Source organism: Corapipo altera, unplaced genomic scaffold, assembly GCF_003945725.1.
Source record: "Corapipo altera isolate COAL_440 unplaced genomic scaffold, ASM394572v1 67, whole genome shotgun sequence".
In the NCBI taxonomy this organism is placed as follows: domain Eukaryota; kingdom Metazoa; phylum Chordata; class Aves; order Passeriformes; family Pipridae; genus Corapipo; species Corapipo altera.
The window spans coordinates 2,702,679-2,730,245 of NW_020884906.1; the positions used below are offsets into that span (position 1 = coordinate 2,702,679).

Consider the following 27,567-nt stretch of genomic DNA (forward strand, 5'->3'; position numbering starts at 1 on the left):
AGTTAGTACTATGGAACAGACTACCAAATGCACCACCCCTGTGCAGTGCAGCACAGTCCAGCCTAACTCTGCCCAAAACAAAAAACTTTAGAGTGGATTAGACAATGTTTCAAATCAGGTGCCTCCTGCCCCAGGGCACCTCTAAAAACTTCAACCAAGTTGACCCACATCATGTTTGTACTTTGAGCTCAGACACCCACACCCACAGGAACTATTACGTGACTACCTCTGACATTTTTATTTCTGTCTAGTTTTGTCATTTTTAATTTCACTGACTTGATGTGACACATTGAGACCTTGCTGCTCCACAAGCACAAATAACAAATAACCTCATCACAACCTGATCCCAGAGTGGGAAGTACAGAGAGGGTGAAAGGGATCAGTTTGGTTTCTTATACACATTTGTTTCACAGTCTAAGAAGTCATCCTGGAAGCAACTGGTTTAGTGAAAGAATTGACTGCAAAGGCTGAGGTGACAGCAGGTTTTTGGAACTGCTCTGTCTCAAAAGGACCTGCTGAAGCAGGGATTTACTGAGGTTCCTCTGCAGGGAAGCAACACCTCAAATAGCCAAATATGTGAAGCATCTCCCCAGTCCTCACTCTTCTGTTGTTGCTTTGCTCATAGCAGAGGAAATAGATTGCACTTCCCAATGCCTTCAGGGGAGAGGTCTAGGTGACCTCTGGGAGATGCAGTTTCTGGGAGCAGACAACAATCAATAGTCCATTTATTTATCCAAAGCTCATCTAAAAATTACATGACAGCACAGGCACCCATTGTCTGACATTACCAGCAGCCAGAACTTTAGGAAGCCCCCAGGTAATAGCTGGTTTCTGACAAGTAAATAAAATTTCACCTTCAGGGGAAAGACGAGAGAAAAACAAAGCCTTGCTTTTGGGGGGCAAAGCAAGAACAACACAGAAAAATGTGTAGGTAAACCACACTTACCATGTACATGGGTGAACCACACAATGTTGCTGCCATCATATTGTTCTGCAGATACCGGGCAAACCCAAAGTCAGCTACAGAGAGAAACAGAAACAGGTCAGGGGCAGACACCAGTTCTAGAGAGCCTGCACCTTCTCCAGTTGATTCTTTCTACTTTCCTTTCACATCCCATCAGTCTTCACAGCACCTGCCTCATCTCAGCAAGGCTTTGATAGCTCTCTTCTTAAACACCAACATCCTTGTGCCAGTTATTAATGCACAGTACAGACACTAGAAAAGGACAGACCAAGCCACAAAAGCCCAGAACAACAAACTCCCATCCGTTTTTCAGGGATAAACAGTCACTTCTTGTACCCATTTGCCTGCACTTTGAACTGTCATCTGGGAGAGCTCTCTTGCCTCCAGTGAGAGTCTGCCAGTTCATAACTAACCAGTTCATCTGCTGCTACCTCAGCTTTCCATTTGGGGAACTGAAAGTTCCCCTCCATTCAAAATGCTCAGTGTAACAGACACCCAGGACAAACCACTTCCCACCACCATCCACACTTCCCAGCCCAGCCCTACTGGAGTCTTCCTCTTTTTCTTTGGAAAGGTTCCAACAGTGTCAACCCCAGCACTAGGACAGAAAGCTGAGCCACAGCAGAAAAGCCAGGGACAAGGAATACCAGGACAAATTACCTCTGCAGGTTACTGAGCATCTGATCATATGATACTTAGAGGTTCTCTCAAGGTTACCAGATATTTCAAGCTATGAGACTGACACTGTCATCTGTCACTAATGAACTGGTACAGCTAGATATTCCCTGGACCATGTACTCCTCAGGGTTGCAGGGTACATCACACCCAAGGGCAGCTGTGCCTGCAGCACTCCTGCCTGTGTTTGAAGCTCCCAGTCCCTTCCACCTCGCAGATAATAACTCTGTACTTCACAAAAATAAATAAAAAAAAAATCAAAACAAAACAGTCAAGGAGGCACCAACATTTCAAACTTTTCCACTGGACCTCATTTCTCAGGTGAATGAAAGCATTAACACTTCTTCCACAGCACAGGGTTCAGGTGAGGAACAGTTGTACCTAACTGGTGTCAGCTTCAGCTCAGGAGCTGTAACACAACCAAAAGCTCATATGTGAGGGTTGTATCATCCAGCACTCCTTTCTGAGAGACCCCAGGGGATATGTGTGCTCTGTAACTGGATTTCTGGAGCATCAGTCCCAACTACTAGTGGTCCATCTGTGCCACTTGCCTGATGTGCAGAACATCAATCTCTTCAAGATGCAGCTGAGAAACCTGCCTCTAAATTCAGTTTGTGAAAACAACCACTTTTGGGTGTGCCTGACCCTGCTCTGTGCTCTCTGAGGCCAGGCAGGAGAGCAGCTACTATCAGGCCTTCAGGCACCCACATTTACCTCAATACTATTAAAAGCTGAAGAAAAAAAGTCACAACTTCTGCTTATTTCTTGGTAAGACTGGAGATTACACGCCAATTAGGGCAGGTTGGTGTTTGTTTTTATTGAGGGAGGCAGGCACTGCTCAGCTGGGAGCAGAACAGGGCCTGCCCAATTCCTTTTTTGTGCTAAGTCTGTGTCCTGGCCGAGCTGAAAGCTTTTGCTCCTCCTGCCTGGAGCCAGCTGAAGGCTACATCTAGCAGAGGAACTCAACGAGGAAAATGAAAAGTGTTAGGGAATTTTAAAAGAAAGGTAGCAATCCTTTTCTCCTCCCAGACAGCTCCCCAAAGACAGATTGAGGCTTGCCACTTATCCATCACCAAACCCTCCCGAGGACGCTCAGGGTGACGTTCCTAACGGGGTCTTACCGATCTTTATGCGGATGTTGTTGGGATTTGATTTCCTGCCTCCAGCGTAGGAAAGGAGGATATTCTGTGGTTTCAAGTCCCGATGGATGATGCCTTTGCTGTGCAGCATTTTCATGGCACCTGCTATCTGCTGGAGAAAGAGCCTGATGGTGTCTTCACTAAGTGTCCGCATAGCTGGGAAGGAGGGGAAAAAAAAAAAATGACCACACATGAAAAACTTACAATGCCAGTTCCCCGAGGAGCCCAGAGGGCAGATTCTCACAGCAATTAGCTGTAATTTGTCATCTTTATTTCCACGTATGATGTCTTTTCCCCACACACCATTTCTGAATGATTCCTACAGGCAACAAGGGAGAGCGTTTGCATTCCCAGCTTATTCTGTGGTCAGGGCTGTTTTCAGCCCCAAGTCTCTCGTGCTGAACTCAGGCCAGCACTGGGTGATGAATTTGGGTTATTAACTGCAGCCAAAAGTGACATTTGGTGAGGTTTAGGGCTTTCCTCAGCAAGAGCTGCCAGCCAGATCCAGACGAGCAGTAGGCAGGGCTGTGGTTGCTTCTGAGCTATGGTCAGAGCTTTATCACAAAGACCAGGTCTAAAGGTAGAGCTAAGAGGAAAGGCAGTTAGGATTAGGATTTATGCCTGCAAGAGTCATTAAGGCTCATGCTGGGCCTGGAAAGGGTTAGTAGGTTAAATTCAGTCAGTTAAAGCACATGGCCAGCAGGGATCTGTAACTTTGGGTATCAATCCAAGTCTAGGCCTAACCTTGTGCATCATAACCTGCTAGACCAAACCAGAACTCTGATCCCAAAGCCAGTGTCTGGGTGAACCACGGTCCAACACCTAAACAACACACCCTTCCAAGTGACCCCTTCAAGCCCTCATCTCACACCCTCCATTGCATCCATAAACACAGCAAGAATGTCTCAGAATGCTTTCATAGGCAAATTTTTTAAAAAGAGTATAATAATCAAAAGCTAATATAGAAGGTCTGAAGTGCCCTCTCCTGAGATATAGGCTTCCCAAGAACTGTAGTGTGAAAATAAACATCGAGGAGATTAAAATAATGTTCAACTGACTCTTCTAATCAGAGCAATGCAACATCAGCTCTCGTTATTTTAAGAACTATATGTATGAAACTCTTGCCAAAGCTGGGAGCAGCCTGCTGAACAAACCCCAGGATCAACAGTGCTACCAGCCTGCCTCCTTGTCAGTCACTGAGCAAATCAGGCTTCAAGCAAGCACCATTCCACCTAAATAAAATCATTTCTTTTGTAAAAGGTCCCTGTAAATTAGTTGGGACTTCATTAGTGTTTTTCCAGCTGTTCTCTAGTAAAGACATTAAAACAGGCTGGCAGGAGCTTCAAAACACCACTCTACCCAGTCAGCTAGAGGGGAGGAATCCTTATGAAAACACAGCTGAGGTTGCACACAGCTTTAACACAACACAGGAAATTAAAAATCTAACTTTTAAAATACGTGCATGGGAAGCAGCAAGGGACACAGATAAGTTAAACAGCACTTAGAATAGAAAATAAACTCCCACCACTCCCAAACCTCACTGTTCTGGGAGGAGGCACAAACACAGCTAAAGTGTCACCAGAGCTATCAGGTGGTCCTGGACTCATACACGTGAGACCAGTGCACATGGACACAGTTCCTCTCCCCTTGCTGGGCCTTCTTCCTCCTGGACTGGCACTCAGCTGGAATTCATGAGACTCCTCTGCAAGAAGGGGAGGTTCTGTGAAGGGATTTTAAGGATATTAAGAGGCAGATCAGACGCAAGTCTTCAAAACCCACTTGCATCTTCTGAAAAAAACGCTGCCTCATCTTTACCAAGGTTTTCCCCAACCTCCTGCTGACTTATCTCAGTGTACTCAGTCCCATACCATTTTCTGCCAGTTAGAAGTCCAACATCTCTTAGCTGTGCTCAGTGTTCTCTCCAAAAAGGTCTCTGCAGTATTTCTGTGATTTCTATTCAAGGAAATCTATTCAGGAATGGCTAAAATACCACCTTTAAACAAAACAGCAAGATCTCCATCTTTTTTTTCCAAATTCAGCTCAGGCCCAGGAACGGGACGGGCTGTCTCATCTCCCAAACACGAAGCAAGGCTTGAAACTTGGCAATTCTTATTATTAAGCCAACAGGCAATTACCAACTCCTGGCTAAATACACCCTGCCTCTAGCAGGGAAACTGTTGAGAGCCTTGTCCTGACCTGCAGTCCCAACAACATGCCACGACTTTGAGGCGTTACCCTCTCCTTTACATAATTTGGTGGCTATAAATCTAACACAGAACTAGCCACCAGCCCTCAGCAAACCAGCTGAGCCTCCCTAATGTGGATTCTAACTCTTCATAATACTGAAAACAACGCTGCTACCAAGATCAGAAAAATCCACTCACCCATAGAAAATAGGGCTTCTAAACTATTAATTTCTGCAGAAATGAAGCTCTTCCGCTCCGCAGAACTCTGTACAAAGCTCTCAGCCCTGCAAAAGTACTGTTTTCTTGGCACACACAATCTTATCTGGTGTCTTGAGCCTGCAGACAGGTTCCCCAGTGCAACTGCAGTGGCAAAGTGCAGCTACCACGTTGCAGTGCAGCAAAATCAGACAGAGGTCTGGATCCTCTGGCAGCATTAAATCCCACAAATCCAGATATGAAGACAGGACTGTGAAATTGAAGTGCTGCCCTCAGGAACAGAGAAGGGACAGTCAGCTCCTGGGGGAGTGCAGGGGGCCTACCCTTTTACCTCCCTCCACTGACAAACAGGCTGTAATACAGGAAACAAAACTCCTTATCTCTCACACTCAGCCCATCAGTCTGTTGTGTGACAGCACCAATCTGCAGCTGAAGGACAGAGACATAAATACAACTGATATTTTCACAGACTTCAGGATATTGTCCTGCGAAAGATCTCCTAGACCAGCTACCAACAGCAGAGGGTAGAAGAAGATACAGAAAATTCATTCAATTTAAGTGCCATCAAAAAAAATAAACAGTGTAGAACAAAACAACTCTTTCCTTGCTGCATCCCAAATAGGGAACTTGTACTTCTGTCCCTGTAAAAAGGGGATATTCTCATCTTCATCAGGAAACTGCTGGCCAAATACTAAGCCTGCACTAAAGTCTGGGCATCCCTGGGGATGTCTGTGGTGAGCAACACATTCTTGCAGAGAGAGCTGTTTCACAAGCCCTACTTTGCCATGACTGAGAAGCAATAATATCCCTGTGTTTATTTTCATGGGCTCCACTTCAGTGAGGAGGCACTCTGCCTTCTGCCTTGGGAACAGCGGCTGCACAGGTCAGGAGATCACAGCAAATATTTACTCTGGGTCAGTGTGGGGCCTCTGTGCCTTGTAGCTCTTGAGGTGCAGAAAAAGGATGAAACAACCTAAGAAGTGCCCTGGTCAGCCTGTGCTGAGATGTTCAACCTGCAGGAGGCTGCCAGGTAAACTGTAGTAAACTGTAGTAAACACCCCTTGTCAGCTGATCCAAGAGTAGGTGCACTGGAGTACACCCACTGATGTTACATTACAACACCATTCTGGAAAAGTTATTTAGGAAAAAGAACATCTCCTGTTACCCACAGGTGTCACAAGTATCTCTAACATGGCCCCAATCCAAATCACACTGAAGCCTGAGATGAAGCTGATTTATTTGGGGCCTGACTTGTACCTACCCCAGAGTTCCACTCATGCACAGCATGGCCAGTGGGACCCCTGTGAAGTCTTCTGTACAAGTCAGGAGATTTATTCATGATAGGCCAAGTCCTGTCATAGATATTTCTTAATTACCTGGCTGCAGAGGGGAAAAAAGGTACACAGTAGTGCTTCACACCTCTGGTTTGCAAAAGGATCCCACTTGGGATGGACTAGAAGGATCACAGCTCCCTGCATCTGTTGTGGTCAAGTCAAGAAATATCCTGCTCTGATACAAAAGAAACAGCTTGGAGAAAGGTCAAAAATACTCTCTTGTGAAGTGCCCACAACAGCCTGTGTCAATGCCAACTCACAGAATTTAAGAAGGAATTTTAGACCAGCCTGCTCTGACCTCCTAAGTACCTGAGGACACAGAATTCCAGTTATTCCTGTACAGAGGATGGTCACTTCTGTAACAGTCCCCACAGCTGTACCACACACAGCAGAGATCTGCCACTCTCGGCTCAAAACATCCCCTGATGGGCTTAATTTAAACCAACATGCATAGAGATCTCCCAAGAGGGAAACTGCATTGTACCACTGAAGGACAACACCAGAGAAGCTGTGCTGAGACACAACCTTGGGTTGCACCCAAGAGATGGGTCTGGCCAACAGCACTGCAACGTGCACACATGCACGTCCTCCAGTTATGAAGACAAGGAGAATTAGAGTGCCTTTGGATTCAACATGGAATTACCATATTGCCTAATGCCTGTAATTAGAGGGCAGAATGGATCGGGAAGCTTACAAGCAGCTCATTCAATGAGAACAGGGGATTTGCATGCACAGCTTGGTTAAAGTGTTACAGGAACTACCAGCACAAATGTCTGAGGAGCCAGTGGAAAGGAGATCTGCAATTAAACACCCTCACACAATTATCAAAATAACTGAAGCAGCACAATAACTGCTCCATAGAGATGAGCCTCCTGCATAGCACTGAAACACCCTGGCAGAAATCTAAACTTTCCAAGATGAGCATTCAGTAAAAGAATCACTCCTGTCAAAAGCACCCTGAGCGCCTGCAGAAGCTGGAAGAGGAGATACCCCAAAGGAGAGTGCAGTGGAATGGAGAAAGCTGACACTCACATGTAGGCTTTGGGATCTGGAAGACCCAGATCTCTGTAGCAGTGATGGAAGTAACTAACTGCAGTCCCTTACTGACTCCTCCCTCTGGAAATCAGTGCCTGCTGGGTTCTCTTCACTGGCAACCAGCAAGCAAACAGATGTTAAGAGTTAAAATAAAAGTAAGCACCAGTTTCCCAGTCACAACAGCTGCTCTTTAGAGTTGTCACGGTAATGTATTTTATTGGTAAAAAACAGAGCTAAAGGTTAACGTTCTCAATTTAATTCAGGCAGAGAAGGATCAAATCATACCCCAGGCAACACTCAAACAAACCCAGTTGGGGTAAAACTGAATTTTATTTGGAAAATAAAATTCACTATCGCTTTCTCAAACTAACCACCAACTTCCCAAGTAATCTCAATTGATGAAGAAGGAACTGAGCTGTATTAACAGCTCAGTTAACTGCACGCTTCACTTTTTTCTTGGGGTTTTTTTGGTGATGGGGGTTGGCTGAAGGGAGAAGAAGACAATGCACACACAGAAGCAGCAGTATGAACAGAAAGATTTTCTACAAATCCCTGTTTCTGTAAGCCATTTGGCCAGAAGCTGTGTTCTTGCTTACCCACACAGCTTTGCCAACAAGAGTGCACAGCCCAGTAAGATTCATTTAGTGGGTATGAAAGCTAAAAACTTTGGCTTTCAAAGCCCATGCATTGGTAAAACTGAAGTTTCACTATTTTTAAAAAGCATTTTATGAATAAAATTTGCACTTGTATTCAAAGAGAAAAAGAAGGCACCAAATACAAAAGCACCCTCAGTGTTCATAAGTGTTCCACCACAGAAACACTCCTTTTAAAGCACAGCAATACCCAACAGATGCAAAACACCATCACTTATCTAAGACAAAGCACACTAAACCTGCATTTTAAAAACCAAATGCCTGTTACTTCTCTCTCACCCACATTTTAAACAAATGAAACACAGGAAATATTCCTTTTTTTCCCCTTCAAGTAATAAATTCTTTCTGAAAATTGAAGTCCACAAGCATAATTCATTAGCCTGCATAAATAGAGTGCAACATGCTAGCATCAAGGCCCAAATAAACATTCTAGGGATACCAACACTAGCTGTGGGGCAAATGTAAATTTAGCTTTTAATCCTTCAATTTCTGCCATTTCCAGGCATCACACACCTCAATAAGGAGCCTGAAATATTATCCAGTTGACTAGCTTTTAATTTGAACAATGTGAACAAACTTTGTTTAACCATGACCCAGAGCCACACATAAAATGAGATTAAACTTGTCTCTTTACATTTAGTAATCTTCTAGTTAACATGCAAAACATCAAGAAAGCAACTTTAAAGGAAAAAAATTCAGTCAGGGCAACAAAAAATAAAAGGCTGTGTCTGACTGCCGCTAAGTAAATTGTTAAACGTGTTATTCTATTTATTTTAGGTACTCAGGAGCAAGGTGATTGTCTCAAAGGCCAGGATCCTGTACCTTTGCCATGTGCTCCACTGAAAAATACCTTGGGAGACTGCAGCCTGAGTCCCAGCAATAGAGCTGGCAAAGCATTTTTCATTTGGTTTGATGGCAGAGACACCCTTGAGTCTCATAAAAAATTATTCAAGGCACCACAGTCCCAGGTACCTGTGCTGTAGTCTCCACATGACCCTGAACTCAGTAGTTTCTGTCACCCCCACAGCACTAGTGGCTACATTACAGTCACCCTCAATACACTGAAATAGAAAATGTGTTCTGCCCTAGATGTGGGAACACCCTTGGGGTAAACTTAAAGAATGTGAAATATACTCGTGGGATCTTATTTTAATCCGACCCTACAGGACTGCAAAGCTCCAGTATAAATAGCTTTTTGCCAGTGACCAAGAAAAGACAAACTGTGTCCCCAGCAGTGTTGAAATATGTTTAACCTGTAAGGCCATTGTAACTAAAATACATAACTACTGACAACAGTCACTACTGACCTGTATAGAAAGCACTATAAAACCAGCTTTTATTGTGATGGATTCTCAGTGTTCAAATGATTACCAAGGGTGAACCTCTCAGAAGAGGGGCAGTGATACTCTTTATTTTGCAGGAATTTAAAAGGAAAAAAGGATATATAATCTGCTTACTTAGATCTTGTACAAGCCCCAGAAACTTGAATGAGCTAAACCAGTCAGTATTTCCTTCTGAATACAGAGGATAATCTCCATACTGTTCTACTTACTGTGAAGGTAGTCAGCCAGGTCACCACCATTACAGTACTGCAAACAGAACAGAAAGCTCAGTTAATGTAAGGCAAATCAAAGATTAAAAAGAAAAACAGTAAACTTCACTAGGATGGCAGGCTCATCACAGTATTTAAACACGTGTCAAAATACATATTCGGAAGTTGGCAGGGAAAACCCCATTCCTGTGGGTTCCTCTCCTGTCCCATTTCCCCCAAATGTTATGCTGCATTATGATACACCAGCATTAACCAGCTCTTGTGCACATCAGAGAGAAAGGTAAAACCAGAGCAAAGCAGAAGGGTCACCACTGGAGACACCACCAGCCAGCTGGCTGAGGAAAGCCTGGGAGCAGCCACAGCTGGGAGCTGGAATTCCTCACATCAGTGCTCCACATCATTAAGAAAAGTCAACAAGACCTCAGTGTGAAAACTGCAGAGGACAGAAAACATTTCACAAGCTTTGCAGGTAAGCTGTGTCGAAAAAATTCTCACCCCATGTATCTTTGAAGGAGATGCCACCCAGGAGCACCCATTTGACCCCGGAGGTAAAACGTCTGACTGCTCAAGCCTGTGCCAGCATGACCTTCTGACAACAGCAATATGAAAAATCCCCCTGCTGCTATCTGCACCCACACAGCTCTGCCTCTCAAAGGCTTGCAGCTGCAGATTAGATTAGCAAAGCATCACAGGTGAGACTGCCAGCAGGAAGAACCACTTGTGAACTCGCTGGGTCCGCTCAAAACAAGCTTGAAAAAATTTAAAAAGAGGGAGGAAAAAAGGGTAAAAACAGAAAAAGAAGGCACACACTCACCTCCATAACCAAGTAGACAGAGTTTGCCAGTTCCTGGGGAAATAGAAAATAGAAAAATAAGGGATTTACGCATTGAAATATTTCACACACTTAATTGCTGCACTTACATTTTAACAGATAATCTGTGCTCTGTTATGAGTCCGACTGAAGAGAGGGTAAAAACATTATTGGTTAATTCCTGGAAGATTGCTTACTTTGAAAAATGTCACATATTAAGCATGTTATTGCTTTCTGAGTGTGCATCTGTTTAACCAAGCTGATCTCCTGTATTGTGGCTTGGGTCTTCATGTCCTGTCCAGCCCTGGGGATTAACAGTGGCACGCAACACAGATGCTGGCACACTACTATCTTAGAGCCTTAATCATGTCCACTTTTAACTGGACCCTTTATAGCAGCTATGCCCACGTGAGCAGCTCTGGTCTGAGGAGAGAGATAAGAGCAATGCAACTTTGGGACCTGCAGTTCAACCTCACGGCTGAAAAGTGCCCAAGAGATTCACCTTCAGTTGCTGGTAAAAACCAGAAGGATCTGGGGTAAAAAATGCAACACTGGCCAATCAGATTTTCCACATGCATTAACAGAGTGCCATTATCAGGTGGGTAAAGCTGTCTGGATTATCTTGGAGGTCAACACCAGCTGAGACCAGGCCAAATACTGGTCTTCCTAAGTTCACTACAGGTGCTGCCCTGTGATGCTCTTCCCACCTTGAGAGTTCACCTCCTGCCTTGGCTGACCCTCTCCCCCAGGACCCTGCCCTTAGGGAACATGTACAGGACTGTATATCCACAGTACAATCACAGGATAGTGTGAAGTCCCCCACAACCATACAGCATGTGGTGACACCAGCAGCTGCCTGGCACGTGTCTAGCAGAGCCACCAAACTACTGGCAGAACAGACATGAAATCAGGCAGATCTTTCAACCCTAGGTAGACCCAGAAGGCCTAATGACTAAATCCTGCTGTTGAACAGAAGTCAGACAGAAGCAGACCTACTACATAAAAACCTGTGAACTAAGTCACTCCTAAAGCCTGCAAACTGGAAGTCACTCCTCAACTCAAGGCCCAGCCAGGGACATGAGCTGGCAGCAATTGCTTGAGTGGGTAGAGAAGGTCTAAAAGTAGTGGCAGAGAGCAAGAGACTTCATTTCCACGGCACTGGGGCAGCATGACTTCACTTACAGGCTGTTTAGGTACCTGGCCACCCAATTCCTCTTCTAAGCCCAACTATCATTTCAAAATCCCCAGCATCCACCCTACCAGCTGTTTGGTTTCCAAGCAGTCTCCAGTGTCTCCTCTCAGTCCCTTTCATCTTGGTCTGCCCACAGGACTCTACCTCCTGTCGAGCCTGTACCAAATTGCCTGCCTTTGTCAACGCCTCGAGTCCTCCACACCTCCCATCCTTTCTCTTCCGTCCTCTTTTAACCTCACGTGAACTCTGGGTTTCCATATGTTGGCTGGAAGATTGGTTGGAGGAAGAGGGGGAGAGAGGAGGAAGCTGAGTTACCTGTGATTTGAGAGACTCAAGCCACAGCTGCAGGGGGCACGGCCACCTTCCCCCAGAGAGGCTCAAGGCACCAGGCAGCCCCGGGTTCAAGTGTTCCCCAGAGCCCAGGGCCACCCTCGACTCTTACAGCTGCTCTCACTGCCAAGCCCAGCTGAGCTTTTTGAAGTCCCCTTGTTTGCTCAGAAAGCAATTTTCTCTGATACTTCAAGAAGGCGTTTGTTGCACTTCCTCGCATGACAAGCACTACTTTAAACAGGCTTTGTTTTCCAACCTCTGTGTTTGAAAGCAGCACACATTAAGTCATCCAATTTCATACACACTTTGGGTGAAGTGGGAAACCAGTCTGTGGTTAAAGCACCAGTCAGAGGGAAGCAGTGCAAGGAGAAAATCCCAAGCATCATTACAAGCTTTGCACATGACAAAGCGCTGAGGGAGAATGTTCAGGAGTGTTCGAAGCCCACCAGCTCCTGCTGTCCTAAGAAGGAACATTGGAAAGCCAAGGTTGATGTAAGACACCCAGGACTTTCAGTTCTACAGGAATTCCAGCCCCAGCTGTACCAGAAGACATGAGACACACCAGAAGTACAGTGCAGCTGCTCAGGGAGCTCAGTGCTGGGCAACTGCTGGGCACAAAGGAAGTGTCTAAAGTGGTTTTTGCATCCCACACCAAGTTCATCAGTGCCACTTCTTGGCTAAACATGCTGTGTTCATTGCAGCTCAATAACTCTATACATGAACATGTGTAGTGACAGCCAGGTTTGGGGAAGCTCAGTACATTATTACCTATGTAGAAAATGAAGAGGAAGCAGAGCTTACACAAACCAAGCCCAGAAGATATTTGTAATAGTTTGTTAGCCAACAACTAATGTACACTGAGCAGTTTGGTTGTTTTTCCACTCTACATTATTTAAAGACTCTGCAAACAAACATCATCAAGCAAGCCATTGATTTTTGGCAGCCAGCATGTACAGTGACCAGGGTTAAATAAGGACCTTCACTGGCAAGGGAGATGCTCGACTTCCCAACAACATGACCTTGGTGGTTGGTGGTTTTATCTCTTCACCCTCTGTTGGTGGGATAAGAGGGTAATGTCTAAAAAGCTTCTAGAAGAGAAGTAGATGGCTCCCTCAACCATCCCCTGGCAACTGCACCCTCTGAACATTCCAGCTCCCTGCTGCACACACACCCACTGCAGCAGAGGAACATCTAGCAAGGGTATTTTCAGATCACAGATGCCTGTAGCAGGGAGAACAACTTCCACATTTGCAGCTTCAGCATTTCAAGACCCAATTACCAGAAAGAGATCTGTAGAATTTTGCCAACAAAACTAAACATTTATTTCAGTAAGAGTCCCAGAAACAAGCTCTTGTTTGTAAAAAGCCAGTAGAGCTTACTCTGGTTACAACAGTCAGCTGTCTAAAAACACTTCTGGTTTCTCAAACAGGCTGATGAACTTTTCTCAAGCTGATTCAGCAGTAGAAACTATTTCTTGGCCATTTTTATCCTTCCACTATATTTATGATTTGTTCATTAACAAAACAAGGAAAAAATACTGCAAGCCAAATTTTGCAAGCTACCAGTTTCTCCAAAAAAAACCCCAAAACACACAGCCCACTTGTTTCCATATCAGCAACAAGAAAAGTGTGACAGTTTGCTGAATTTCTGCAGAGGCTCATGTCCAAGAAGCACTACAGATAATTTTCTCTGGACCTCTTATTCACATGTGCCAGTTGGTGCAGCCAAGGCTAATCCTGTCACTAAACAAGCTCAATGAAGGGAACAGCACAGAGACAACCCCCAAACTTTTCCTCTCATCACAAAGTGCAGCAGCACCCTGACCATGCTCCACAATAGCAGCAAAAGGCCTCTGCCAAAGGCATTAAGCTGATAATTAATCAGTCTGGATCATTGCCTGACTTGTAGTTCTTGCAGCAGAGGCCCCAGCAATGAAGTTACAATTTAATTGAGTGTAAAAATAGGCAACAGCCTCTGCTGTCTACAAATAACACACATCTGCTGATGGAAGACAAAGAAATGAAGAAATCTCATTTAGCAGTACACCATAAATCACCCCAGGACTGTGCTCTGCTAAAATTCCTCACTAGGACACTAGGAGGGATGGAATTATGGACCTCAAGACCCAGCAGTCCTGTCTTCCTTTAAATTTTCTCTCCACCCATACTGGAAGGTGGCATGATCTTCTTGGAAAGTGTGTCTTCAGGTGTGTCCAAAGGGAAATGTCTGGGTGTACCCACAGTTAGTCATCCTCCACCACAGCTTAAAAAGTCAGCAAGAGGAATTTTCCTTAGAAAAATCCTCCTCTGCACTCTACCCCTGCACTCAGCCTGCCACCAAGTTTAGAAAGGTGCTCAGGAAGGAACAAAAGTGGAAATGTGATTACACAACACTCAGGACTCTCAGCAGTGCAGTGTTCTCACCAGTATATGAGGGACCAGTGCTGTAACAGGCTCTGGGGTAAAACCAGTGAAGAATGGCTTCCACCTCACTCAAGTTTTCCTTTCTAGGAAGATTGGGGGATACAGGAGGAACACTTTGAACACGAATGTAGGTCCACTGTTACGACCATGTGCTGAACACCACAGGGCTGACAAAGCTCCTGCTGCCTGTAGGAGAGGAGCTGTACGGACTCAAGTCCTTAGGACTGGTTTGGTTACCCTCCTGAAGACCAGCCCGTTTGCTGGCCTCCCTCTGATGGCAAAGGTTCCTGGTTTGTACCACTCAGGAGATATCTCCCATACCACCTCTCCAACAGCACCCAGAGGCACTGCCAAGCCAAGATAATTGCCATGCATGGATCTCTGTAAGCGAGGCTGGGACTCAACCAACTGCACCAACACAACAGCAGTGTAGCAAAGCTGAGGGTCTGACAGTGGAAGATAACACCAACAGAAAGCTAAGCTTTTCCACCTTTTTTTTTTTTTGACTTTTGCCACTTCCCCCACTCACTGCAGCAGAACTACAGCACACTGCATCCTCCTGCCTTGCCAGTGGGGTCTCATGGAGCCAGTGCCCTCCTGGCCTATGGTCTCTAGTCATTGCTTTCTGACAGTGAAACTGGAATCATGAACACAGTCTGTAATAAGCACAACTTTGCTTTACAGGAGCCAATTCCCAGGCCAGTGGCACCTGGAAAGCCGCTAGCTCGGGCAGAGCCTCTCAAGCACACTGGGCTGGGGAAAAACAAACCCACTGTCCTCAAGAGATGGAACAAACTTGCAAAAAAAGTAAAATGTCTTTGTATTATTTCACTGGGGTTCACAGTTTGGCTTGAGCAGGCTAACCCCTGGAGAGGGAAAGGAAAACTGTCACGCTATGCAAGGATTATCTCCTGACGCAACACAAAAGAGACAATCTGAAATGTGAGAGCACCTACTAGTGCTCATCATCCTTTGGAAAACTGATCCAAAGCAAACAGCTATAAGGTATTTACATGCCTTTTGACCTCAAGTGAAGAGAAAAACATGTCTCAGAGCCTCCTGTGTTCACCTGTTCTCTATCCCTGGTCACCCTCCTCACTCCTCCTGAACCTCAATAAGGAACTCAGGAACAGTTTGAACAGGCTTCCAATTCAGCAGACAATAATTAACTCAGATGAAGAAAGAAAGGGAAAGCACTCACTGCAGTATAATCTCCTCTCTGTATGGACATGCAATACCACAAAATGTTTCTCAAGCCCAGACACAGCTTCACAGCCAGAAAAAAGCATGTTTTAGGACAGACTTTCGGGATTCAAGTCGTGCAGCCAGCAAAGTCCTGCACCAAGAGAGTTAGTAAGTTATAAGGAACCAGCAGCCACTTTCCTCTTGAGTAAGGGCTACCCAGAAAGTGATAAATCTTGGGCTACAGTAGCAGTCACAGAAAAGCACAAGGTCCAGCAAGTGACATGCAAACAACACACACCATCATCCCATAGTCTATTCAATACCTTTCCCTGTTTTGGCACATCCAGGTCCAGCAATAAAACCTACTGCTACTGACTGGACAGTGTTATTACCATGGTGAGCAGATCTGTGACTTCCCAGAAGCATGAGGGCTTCTAGTTTCTTTCTCTAGATCCCATGGAATAAGCACCAGAAAGCAAGACCCAGAGAGGCCCACGAATTTGTGCATTGGCTCTTGACTCCATTCCACTTCCTACTGACCTGCCAAACTTGCCCAGGATGCAGAGCACCAGCAGAGGCACAAAGCAAGCAGAAGGGAGGCCCAGCAGCACAGAAATGGTTTATGGCTGCCCTTGCAGCAGGCAAATTTTTGTAGGACAAGAAGAACAGTGATGCCAAGGGCCTGCACTGCCCCATTCCAAGCACTACATGTTCTCCACCATAAATCTGATGAGTTGTTTCAGGACAGGTTGTACTTCAGGGCAGATTAAAAACAGCAGGAAGGCTATCCTTTGGTTCTACACAGGCTTCAGGAAGGGAGGGAAAGTATTTCCCATCCTCCTGGCAACAGTTCTGAAGTCTGCCTGCATGACATTAAAAACCAAACGAGACAACATCACGTCCACGGAGCTGCTGTTTTGCCAGGCAGCTCATCCCACCAAGGACAAATGGGAGCACAGCTGGGAAGGCAGCTCAGTCTTCAAGTGACCTGAAGAAACTTCCCCATCCCTTCCACTGGACAGGAGCTTTCAGCAGGTTCCTGCAGAGCAGCCCCTCCCCTGCCTGCAGGCAGAGGCAGCAGTGCTGGTCACACCCCCACTGCTGGGCACTCTGCTCTTGCCTTCACACAACTTCACTGCTGGCCTCCACCAAAGCCCTGAGATCCAAGGCACTTGCTGGATGACTGGTGACCACAGCACTCGCAGAGAGCTCAGACAGAAAAACCTGGCTCTCCTTCAGAGGCAGACAGGGCCTCTGCAGAGCAGCACAGCACAGCAGGCCACAGCTGGAGCTGCATCTGAGCCTGACCACAGAAACCAGACCATGGGATTCAGGTCATAATGGGGTAGAGAGACAAAGTGCTGGGTTTCACAGGTCACAGAGCTTCAAGGCAAGACCAAAAACATGCACATCAGAGCAAACTGAGGACTTGTGCTGCAGGAACACTGAAAAGCAATCCCTCCTTACTCCCTCACTTTGCTCTGGGGGTAAGGCTGCACTCCTACAGCAGTCTGTGCCCCCCCAGCCAACTCCTGGAGAGGCATCACTGCCCAAGAGCATTGGCTGCAGGCCACACCTGTATGCAGCAGCTGCAGCAGCCCAGTGAGGATAAGAGAATGTAGATGAAAAAAAAAGGCAGCAGAATCCTGAAAAGTTTGGACTTCCTGACACAGAGTAGAAGGAAGTAGTTACCCCCTTGCCAACAGGCAGAATAATACCTAGAAGCTTTTTTGAACAAAATCAAGCTCCTTTGCAAATGGCAATGCATTATGTTAGTACTATCAAGAGAGGAAACTGCAGAATTCTAAAAACAATGATAAAAATAATCAAGATCCGATTTGCTTTTCTGTATTTATTCCTTATCTCCTTTCTGTATCACAGCCATGCTATGAACTGAACTTTTAAAGTTGAATTCCTCGTTCCCTTAAGCTCAGTCACATGTACTGGAATTAAATCCTTGCATACTGTAAAAGTTGCATTTTATGAGCCTGCCCAATGAATAGGAGTTGTGGGGGGAGAGCTGGGGGTCGAGGTGGAGAACACAGTAGAAATATGAACATTTCAGTTTTAATGACAGTCACTGAGACATATTAATTTACTGAGATATGTGCAAGTACAAGCAAAGTGACCAAGTCCTGAAGTTTGATTTTTGTTTGATTACTGTAGTTCCACTGATAAAGTTGGGAATTGCTAGTTTTTTAATGGTATATCCCCAACACAGTCTGATACTCTGCAGGAGCTGTTCAGTTATTTTGTTGGTCTTCTTTGTTTGTTTGTTTTTTAAGCAACTTTGAAAATGTCTGACCTCTCTGAGCTCTTCTATGGCAGCTGCATGAGTGACTGGCCTTTGCAAGTCTTCTCTTTTATATCCATTTATTTGAGACTTCACGTACCAGATTCAAGAAAACAAACACACTTGTTATCACAAAGGTGTGGAAATAAGGAATTTAAAAAAAAAAAAGCATTAAAGTTTTCTTTCAAATAAAAACGGTCTTAAATTAAGAGGGGGAAAAAATCCAGAGATTTCTCTGGAAGCCAGAGAAACATGGGCTCAAATCTGCAGTATTTAAAAAACAGAGAAATGGGTACTTTTAACATATTTAACGTGCTAGCTACAATTGCCAACTAAATGAAGAGAACATCAAATGCAAATGAAGCCTTCAGAGAGAAAGTCTCCCCATGGCTGAGTTGTGCACACGGTGACAGGACACAGCACACACAGGGAGGGGACACACAGATCCCACCCCGCAGCCCCCGGGGCTGCCTCCCAGCCCTGCCCAGCACCACTGGACCCCACTGTGGCCCCTGGGGTTCCCCATCACACCAGCAGCTCTCACACCCCAGCTGGGCAGCCCTGCCTTCCTGGACATGTAAGACACTTTGCTAAATGGGATCTCTAATGACTTAAAATTATGCATCTTTCATCCCCCCCCCACCCGAAGCACAGTCTGGTTGATCCCTACTATGCCAGCTCAGCTGACCTAATTCCTCCTGTTACTCTGATGCTGGGAGACAAGCCAGGTGCTCCTGCAGCCAGACAGAACATTATTGCCCTAAGCAACCAGTGATGCACAGTTTGATTCATTTCTATCAGCCCCCCTTGAAACAACCTTGCTTAGTAAACAAATGCAGCTCTGAGATCCTCACTTTGCATTTTGACAGCATCACTATGGTTATGGTGATATTTAAGGTCTGCACGTTATAATCCAGGAGATATAGCACAGTTAAAGCACCTCTTTGCTATACAGCAAGGACAGAAGAGGTTGCAAAGCTATCTATGGGCAGGGCTCTGCTGGATTCTGCTGTGAATATTTGTTAATACATTTCTCAGAGAGGAACCATAACATCTGAAGACAATTAAGATGCTTTCGCTTAAGCAAAATATGTTTAGGTCTGTATCTGAGAAACCTTGCATGTGAAGACCACATCATTCTTGTTCTTTTTCCACCAAGTTTGCCATTTGTTATTGCTACATGAACGTAAGTAACAGCAAAAAAAACCCAAACAAAAACAACACCCAGCCAACAGAAAGCAAACAAAAAACACTACACTCGTACTTATTTTGAAAACAAAACCAAACCAAAACCCCTTGCAGATCAAAGACCACCACCTTTGCTGACCACCCCTGTGCTTGGCTGCTCATTTCCCACTGTATCTCACTTCTGGGATGAAGGCAGTTTACCTCATGGATGACCCACATCCGCTTCCAAGGACCAGAGCTTCTCGAGGTGCTTTGCCAAAGCAAACCAGAGCCATCCAGCCTGGATTCCTACCATCAGCACCAACCCTCTGTTTGCTAGTCTGCTTATTCTGCAAAGCTTTTCAATTGGTATCAACAGGTGGGAAGGCAGGTGGTGCAAGAAAGGGAGAGGAGAAAGGAAGACACTTGAAAGTGAACTGTATCCTCAGTTCTCTAGATAAGCCTGAGCATTAAAATGAGCTTTTGAAACACAGTTTTATTGTAGTTTAGGAGCAAGTTCAGTCCAGCCACAAAATTAAATCTTTTAATTAGGCTGTGGTTTGAACCTATAAATACTCAAAATAAATTCAAACAGTGTTTCTCCATCTGAATTTAATCCCATCCAGCCACTGATTACGAGGCACCTCTTCCCATCTATCCTCCAAATCTTCACCTCCTTGCTTTGCTCACTCCAACCAAATGCATTCAGTCATCACAAGGATTTACACGGTGGAAATTTTCATGGTGGAAACACTGATGGAACTTCAAGAAGAGCAGCACAAACAGCACTTCTGCCGTTCCAGAGCTTTGCTGTCAAACTGCGAACACAACAGCCTACCAGTTTCCGATTACTCCTGGGAAACATTCCTTAATCTGTCATTATAGTCTGAGTAATGCTACCTTCCACAGGAGCTTTGGAGGCTATTAACCACCACCTCGTCGGCTCTTCCATGACACCTTCATCATGTGAGAGGAACACAGGTATGTGCTTTACACACAGGATGAGTAAAACAGTGATCATAACTTCAGAAATGCAGCAAGACAACTCCCTCTATAAAAAGCCTATGACTCCTCTGAGGTCTATATTTAGTGGTCAATATTTGCTAGATGTTTCTGTGACCTGCACAGTGGGGTACTTGGCAGGTGAAGCCAGTGTTAAAAAAAAAAAAAAAAAAAAAAAGACTATAAAATTCTCAACTCTCCACAAACGTATCCATTTTGGTCCACTAAACTCTCAAGCCTCACTCTACAAAACTACTGGCAGTGGGTGTTTGGGTTTTTGTCCTTTTCCCTTCCAGCTAAATTAAGCCAGATCCAATCTTCAGTGATTCCCTTCAACAGATGTGAGGATGCTGACAGAGCAGGACAGCACACACACCATTCCTGTCCGCAGCACAAACAGAAAGAGGATTGCTTGGCAGTTCAGAGAAGCCTGCACTTTACACCCACTCACCAGGCAACCTGCCAGCTTTGCTCGGGGATGGAATTAAACCAGGATTTAACCAGGCAGCCTGACCTCAGGACTGTGATCCCCCAGACACAGAGTGCCTCCTTAGTCACTCTGAGTGTCACAGGGGAGCCCTGTCTCCCCGAGATGGGGCACCCAAACAGCAGCGCCTGAGGAACAGGAGATCCTGCGTGAGGTGGCACGAGAGGTGGTGAGGCATGAGGTGACACTGCTGCAACACTGATTCATCCCACACCACGCTCCCCGGCACGGCACTGCAGCTGATGAGGCTGGAGGGCAGTGGGAAGGACACACCTAAGGACACTGCACTCCAGAGGTCCCGGGGGACAGCAGCAGGCACGTACACAAGACGCAGACTAACAGCTCAAGGCTCCGTGTCAGAAAAGGGTGATGGTGCAGACAGCACAGCAGAACATCACAGCCCAGCAGCCACCATCCTATTGATCACAAGGACTTGCTATACAGTAGCAACACAACAAGGCTGTTATTATCACCAGGCTGACTGATCACTAAGCTGAGAAGTGTTTGTTCTGCCACCCATTCCTTAATCCATGTGCATGAGAAAAACTGCACTGCAAGGACTCCATGTTCTTTGTCTCCAGGTGATACAGTCATCCCAGCAGAAATATTTTTGGTGAGTCTGTGCTAGATGAGCGAGTTAGGCATTACTCTCAGCTCATCCCAAACTCGTGAGTACAATAAGCCAACCTGTCACCAAATTATGGAAAGCAGACCCTCAGGTAACACAGGCTGAACACAAACGTCACAGCAGTGCCCTGTGTGACGTTAACAGCTGGGTTGCCACAACCAGTCCATCCCACCCGTGCAAAAATTGGGGAAAAAAAAAAAGAAAACCAACACAAAACCCACCCAATACCCACACAAGCACAGTTCTAGCCAGCATGCTTTAAGAAGCAAGCTCAGCTCACAGCACAGAATTAGGGAAGACACACCAGTTCAATAATCCTTCTTCCTATTTCACGCAGGAAAATGCTTTCTAATATCCAAAGCATGACTTATGTCCAGGAATAGCAGATTTTCTGCCCTAGCATCAACATAGCCACGTGTGAGATCTTCAGTTGACACTTACTCAATCTGGGGCAGCTGGCACAGCACAGGGAGGAAAACACACCCAGGACCTCCCACTGCCCAAAGATCTCAGTTACATGTAAGAACTGAGTTCTGAGTAATGCTGGAATAAGCTGTCTAGGACACAATGCTCCCAGGATCTGAAAAGCTCAAGAGTTACCTTCCTACCATTGAATCCCCTCAGCTAATCAAGATCACAGAATCAATGCCCTGAGTCACAGAGGAAACCAAAGCAAGTCCCACACACCAGACCACACGTGCTAACCTTCCAGTGTCAATGTGTGTGAAGAGTTGAGCTGATCCTCAGAGTTCTGGAGATCAGTTTTCTGAGAAACCTCATTTCCATACTGGTAGAAACCATCATTTGTATCCTTGTTACTAATTGCCACCTTAAGGAACAAGAGCTCATTTGGCTGCCTTCAGACTAAAGAGATTTCTGGTATCCAGATGTCCCTCTGGACTGCTAAACCCCCCTTGACTGCTGCAGACTGGGGTCCCCAACTCCAGCCCCTCTGCAAGCCAGCTGAGGAGTCAGGGATTGCTCAGTAACTACTAATGCACCCCACAGATGGCAGAGTAGAGTTTTTAGTGTATGCCAAACATCTCCTGTACCTGGGGAAAACCTGCACCACAACTCCATACACACTAAACAGACAGCACTTTCAGAAATGCAGTACAATAGGATTTATCCTCTTTTTGAGCAGGGATTCTTGCATTAGGCTCCTAAATGCACCTCTCATTAATACATGAGCACATAATAATGGGAATATGCATATTTCATTTTGTGAGCCATTCTCATGTTCTGACACTGCTCTCAGGACTCCAGCAAGGGGATCTATAAAAGTCCAGTCACTGCAATTTTATGCATTAAACATTTGTCAGTATCATTTACTCCTACAAAGCTTCTTATTTTGTCATTATTTATGAACCAATATCACAAAGATCTATGACATGAGAAGTAGCACAGCAATTTTCCTGGATTTGAAGGATAAACTATGGGTGCCAGGGTGAGAGCTGCTTGTCAGTGCTCAATATCAGCACTGCAAATGTCTGTCTGAAGCAAATCTGGCATTACATCAAAAATCGTGTGTTGTATGAGGCCTGGTTAACATTAGTTTTTAACCAGGAAAATGCAAATGAAAGCATCACTGCATGTAATCACTTGCTTGCAGCCACTGTGGTTTTGGTAACCATTTCCTTGTGTACACGAGTAAAAGTCAGAGTCACTGTTGACAGGCAGAGCAGAGTGAGGGAGGACACAAAATGCAATGACAGACAAAGCTACAGGGCAACATTAAGTTCCACAGGAAGTATTTTTTTCCTTCAGCTCTATGATGTTGTAATACAAGAATAAACCTCTTCAGTTTTAGAAAGCCTACAAGGAAAGGCTCAATTAACTGCAAATATATTTTCAAGGGTAAATACACATGCAGCTATGAATGAAGCAACCAGTCTTGTCTTGGGAGAGCAAGGTGAGTAATTAGCAGTTTTCTACAAAGAAAGGAAAGGTGGGCAGAAGCCAGCCTTCCACAGACCTGCACTTTTAGCTTTGCAATAATTTACTCTCATACAACTCCCCAGCAGGCCAAACACTCAGACACATTTCACACACAACCTATGTGGGTGGACTCCATCAGACTGTCTGGTGACTGATCACCTCACACCAGGGGAGACTCCACGCCCTGGTAGGACTATAAAACACCCACTGCTCCCTAAATCATCTCATTTTGTCTGAGAAATCAAATTACGCAGGTCATACAAGGACTCTCTGACAAAGCTGGTAACTAAACATACAGCTGGGCATGCCTTGAGCCCCTGGACCATTCTCAAGTTCTTGTTTTGTGGCATCTAGCACAGCTTCTTGCAAAAAATCTCACCAGACTACACTGCTATACATAGGATTTAACTAAAGCCCATCACAAAAGGAGAAAAACGCATTGCTATAATTGTAACAGTGATAAAATTGCTCCTTTTGCAGAAAATGTCTTTGAGCTGCTTCCTACCCAGCAGTAATTCGAAGAAGGGAGAGGAACAGAGCAGAAGTTTTGAAAGATCTGCAATGAGCACACCCAGTAGCATAAAGGCTTCATACAAATGCAAACTACAGAAGAAGTGCAGGAGCAGCCGCTCACTCCCTCAAGTGAAAAAGGTATTAAGCAAATTTAGAAGGTACAGAGAAGGAAAAAAAACCCCATGAGATCTAATGCCCCAAGTGGCCTGTGCCCAGAGGAAGCTTTCCCAGCTACTCTGCAGCACACATCAGGCCAAAGGCAGCCACTGCTTCGCCAGCCCAGCTCCGAAGGGCTGCTCAGGAGCAATGCAATATTTCCAAAAAGCAATCCTGCTCCCAGCAGCTTTCTCTCCCTCCCAGAGCAACCTGACATCCCCCACTTCCACCTCTCACCAAAATAACCCCCCGGGCCCCAGCAGCACCTGGCCAGAGCCCCCTGCTCGGGCAGGGAGGGACACGGGGGGTGTCCCAGCCGCGGGCAGGGCTGACACAGCCCCCAGACTACAGCCCCCAGAAGGCACCGCACGCAGGCACTGCTGCTCCGGCCGGCCGGGATTCGTGTCTGGGGTGACGTGGGAGCCACCGGAGCCAATCCACGGGAAAAGGAGGAATGTCAACAAACACGGCGGCCTGCGGGACACGTGATATCAGCGACAGGGCAGGAGGCTCCCGATAAGCCACCCCAAGGGCCAGCCGGGGGTCCGTGGTCACACAGCTGTCACTCCACATCAGCCCCCCCGGCCCCACCAGACCCTCACCCACGAACACACGGGTTCCATCTTAGGCTTCCCATCCTGCAGCGTTATCTTAAAAAGCATCGCAAATGTCTAAGAAAAATCCTGCTGGGTCACTGGGCAAGTTAACTATATATTCAAGGGGAAAAAAACCCAACCAAAAGTCATTGGATAACTCGGGTTTCAGAGCGGATTGGTTTTAGCCCCTCAGATTAGATCTTCAGGGCTGACTTTGAAGGAAAAGGCAACTGTGGGAAACCACAATAATCTAAAAATGTCTGCTGCAATTTTTAACACTTAGTGACTGCCACAAGGACAACAGAAAAATGCCAATTAAAATCCTCTGGAACTGGAGACAATCATATGCCACAAAGTCATGCCCACACTATTTTAACATGGCCCAGGAAAAAGAAATTTTCTCAGGGAGTTTATCCAGACCAGAGAAAGAAAACCAAAGGTGGGCATGCCAAAAATAAACTACTGTAATTTTACTTCTAGGATTTTGAGAACTTAAGAGCTTCCTCCACAGACATATTCACCACACACTGCATTACATCCTGGGAACAGAAGCTCCCACTTCAACTGCCAACTTCACACAAGTTCTATGGTCCAGCCAATAACTAACACATGGTCTGCTCAACAGTGTTTGTTTATCTTTCCCTAATTTATCAGAAGACTTTTCCCCCCAGAATACACATCTGAATACAAAACATTTGTTAAAAACTGAAGTTTCACAAACTCCATTCAATCTTTCCCAAATCCAAAATATTTTGCCGTAATTGATTGTATTTACCTGGAAGTCATACAAGGCAACAATGTTTTCATGCTTCAATTCCTAGAAAGAGGGGAAAAAAAAGACTGTAAGATAGGAGTGACAAAGGGCATATAGAACAAAGACTGAAGGAAACAAGTCAGTCCGCCTTTTACCTTAAGGATTTTTATTTCCTTGCCCAGCAGAGTTTGTGATTTTGCAAGGTTCTTCTTGTTAATGCATTTCACAGCTACTTCCAGCTCAGGTTTCTGAAATAGTGCATATGTAATGCAAAGGTAAATGTAAATTTCACCATTAATTTACATTAGGTTAAGCAGCCTCTTAACAGATTACAAATACTATTGAACAAAGTGTTGTGCAGCACCGGTAAAGGCCTCTCACTTCACATCCTAATGCCTACCTCTCGCTTGTTCAGACTTGCCCTTTCCAAATTATGCTTGTCAGCCCAAGGAGAAAAGCCCAAGGTTTGGGTTTTTGTTACTACTTTATATGGCGATTATCCTCTTATTTAATCACTAGAAATAAACGCACCGTGGGAGCCACAGCTTATCCCAAGCCCTAATGATGGAAAATCCACTGCCGGATTGGTTTCCTTTTATTTACCAGCATGAGATTTCTCCTCCTCCTGGAAAAATTAAGTGGAGGAAGAAAAGACTTCACAGACACAAAATAAAAACCCTAAAAAACCCAACCCAAACTAAAGGAAGGGCTCTCTACACACTTCACAGACAGCGTGGAGGGATTTCTCCCCCACACTCCTTATTCTGGAGGTGAGGGCAGATTTTTGGGGGGGGGGGGGGGGTGTCTGTGGACACCTCCCAGGCAGCTGCCGGCCTCCCAGCCCCAAGGTGAAGCCACCTGCCAGGACATATGCCCGCTCCCAAAGAAAACTCCGAAGAGAACAATAACAAATAACAACAAACAACACGTCTGCCATCCCCAGGGCTGCCCCGAGCCCGGGGTGATGCCCAGGCTGGAAATAGCGACCGCAGCCGGCGGGGACGGGGTGACCGGGACGCGCTGCCCAGCTCGGCCCAGACCAGGAAATAAATAAATAAATAAATAACCGAACAAAAACCAAGGGGGGAAAAAAAAGCGCCGGTATTCTCACCTCTTTGTGCCTGCCTTTGAAGACGACGGCGAAGGCTCCGTGCCCGATCAGGTCCTTCCTGCTGAACTCAAACTTTCCCACCGCCTCCATGGCGCTGCGCCGGGGGGTCCCGGGGGCCGGCGGGGAGGCTGCGGCCGGGGCGGCTTCAGAGCTGCAAAGGGACGAGGAGGAGGAGGAGGAGGAGGAGGATGGCGGTGATGAAGGAGCTGCCTTTAAAGAAAATTAAACCTCTCCCAATCCAAACGCGACGGGGCAACCCCCGCCACCACCACCCCCGTCCCCCCCCATTCCCCCAAGGAGCGGCCGGCAGCCGGAGCAGCCCCGCTCCCGCCGGCTCCGCGCCGGGCTGCGCTCCCCACCTCGCCCTCGTCCATGGGCTGCCTTTTCCTGCCGAGCGGCCGGGAGCCGGGCATTGTCAGCGGCCGGGGCGAAGCTGGCTCCTCAGCGGCGGGCCTCCCCCATCTCCTCCTCCTCCTCCTCCTCGGGCCGGGCCGGCGCGGCTCCTCGGGCCCCGCTTCAGGCGGGGCTCCCCATGCCGAGCCCCGGCCCCCCCGCCGGCAGGCGCGGCTTCGCCGAGAGTCCACCTTAAGCGCGATCCACCTTAACGCCCGGTCCGCCTCGCGGCAGCGCTCCACCTTAAGCGCGATCCACCTTAAGGACGGCGGGCGGCCCGCGCCCCCGGCTGTCGGTGCTGGGGTCGGGGTTGGGGTCGGGGTTGGGGTCGGTGCTGGGGGTCGGTGTCGCCCCGCGGGTCCCGCCGCTCGCTCGGGCCGGGCCCGCACAAAGCTGAGCGGACGGAGCGGGTCGTGCCGGGCGGCGCAGGCGCGGTGCGCGGTGCGCGGCGGGGGAGGCGGCGGCGGCACCTGAGGCGGAGCGGCCGGGCCCGGCACATTTAAAGGCGCCGCCTGCCGCCCGCCTGAGTCAGCGCCGCGGCCCCGCGGGCCCCCTGAGCCCTGAGCCGGCCGCTCGGCCTTTGGGGGATCACGGAATCGCTTCTGAGCTGGAAGGGACCCACGGGCATCGTCAAAGTCAAACTCCTGGCCCTGCACAGGACATCCCCCACCATGTACCGGAGAGCGTTGTCCAAAGGCTTCTCAAGCTCTGTCAGGCTTGGTGCTGTTACCACTGCCCTGGGGAGCCTGTTCAGTGCCTGACCACCCTCTGGGGGAAGAACCTTTTCCTTAGAGCCAACCTAAACCTCCCCTGACACAGCTTCAGGCCATCCGC

General features: G+C 46.7%; 1 protein-coding gene across 7 annotated transcripts in view; it reads right to left on the bottom strand.

Annotated features, from left to right (window-relative positions):
* Positions 1-27,567, bottom strand: part of ULK1 (unc-51 like autophagy activating kinase 1) — a 94,728-nt gene that overhangs the window by 51,631 nt on the left and 15,530 nt on the right. For 4 of the 7 annotated variants that reach the window (XM_027652418.1, XM_027652413.1, XM_027652415.1 and 1 more), the window contains exons 2-8: positions 26,341-26,491; positions 25,385-25,477; positions 25,251-25,292; positions 10,569-10,601; positions 9,755-9,791; positions 2,761-2,934; positions 947-1,020 (exon numbers count right to left, since the gene is read on the bottom strand). In XM_027652418.1, the coding sequence (XP_027508219.1) occupies positions 947-1,020; positions 2,761-2,934; positions 9,755-9,791; positions 10,569-10,601; positions 25,251-25,292; positions 25,385-25,477; positions 26,341-26,430 (543 nt within the window). In that variant the 5' untranslated portion in view covers positions 26,431-26,491. Of the gene's footprint in view, positions 1-946; positions 1,021-2,760; positions 2,935-9,754; positions 9,792-10,568; positions 10,602-25,250; positions 25,293-25,384; positions 25,478-26,340; positions 26,551-26,699; positions 27,106-27,567 lie in introns of those variants that run through there. The other 3 variants (XM_027652414.1, XM_027652417.1, XM_027652419.1) reach the window with 3 other exon arrangements.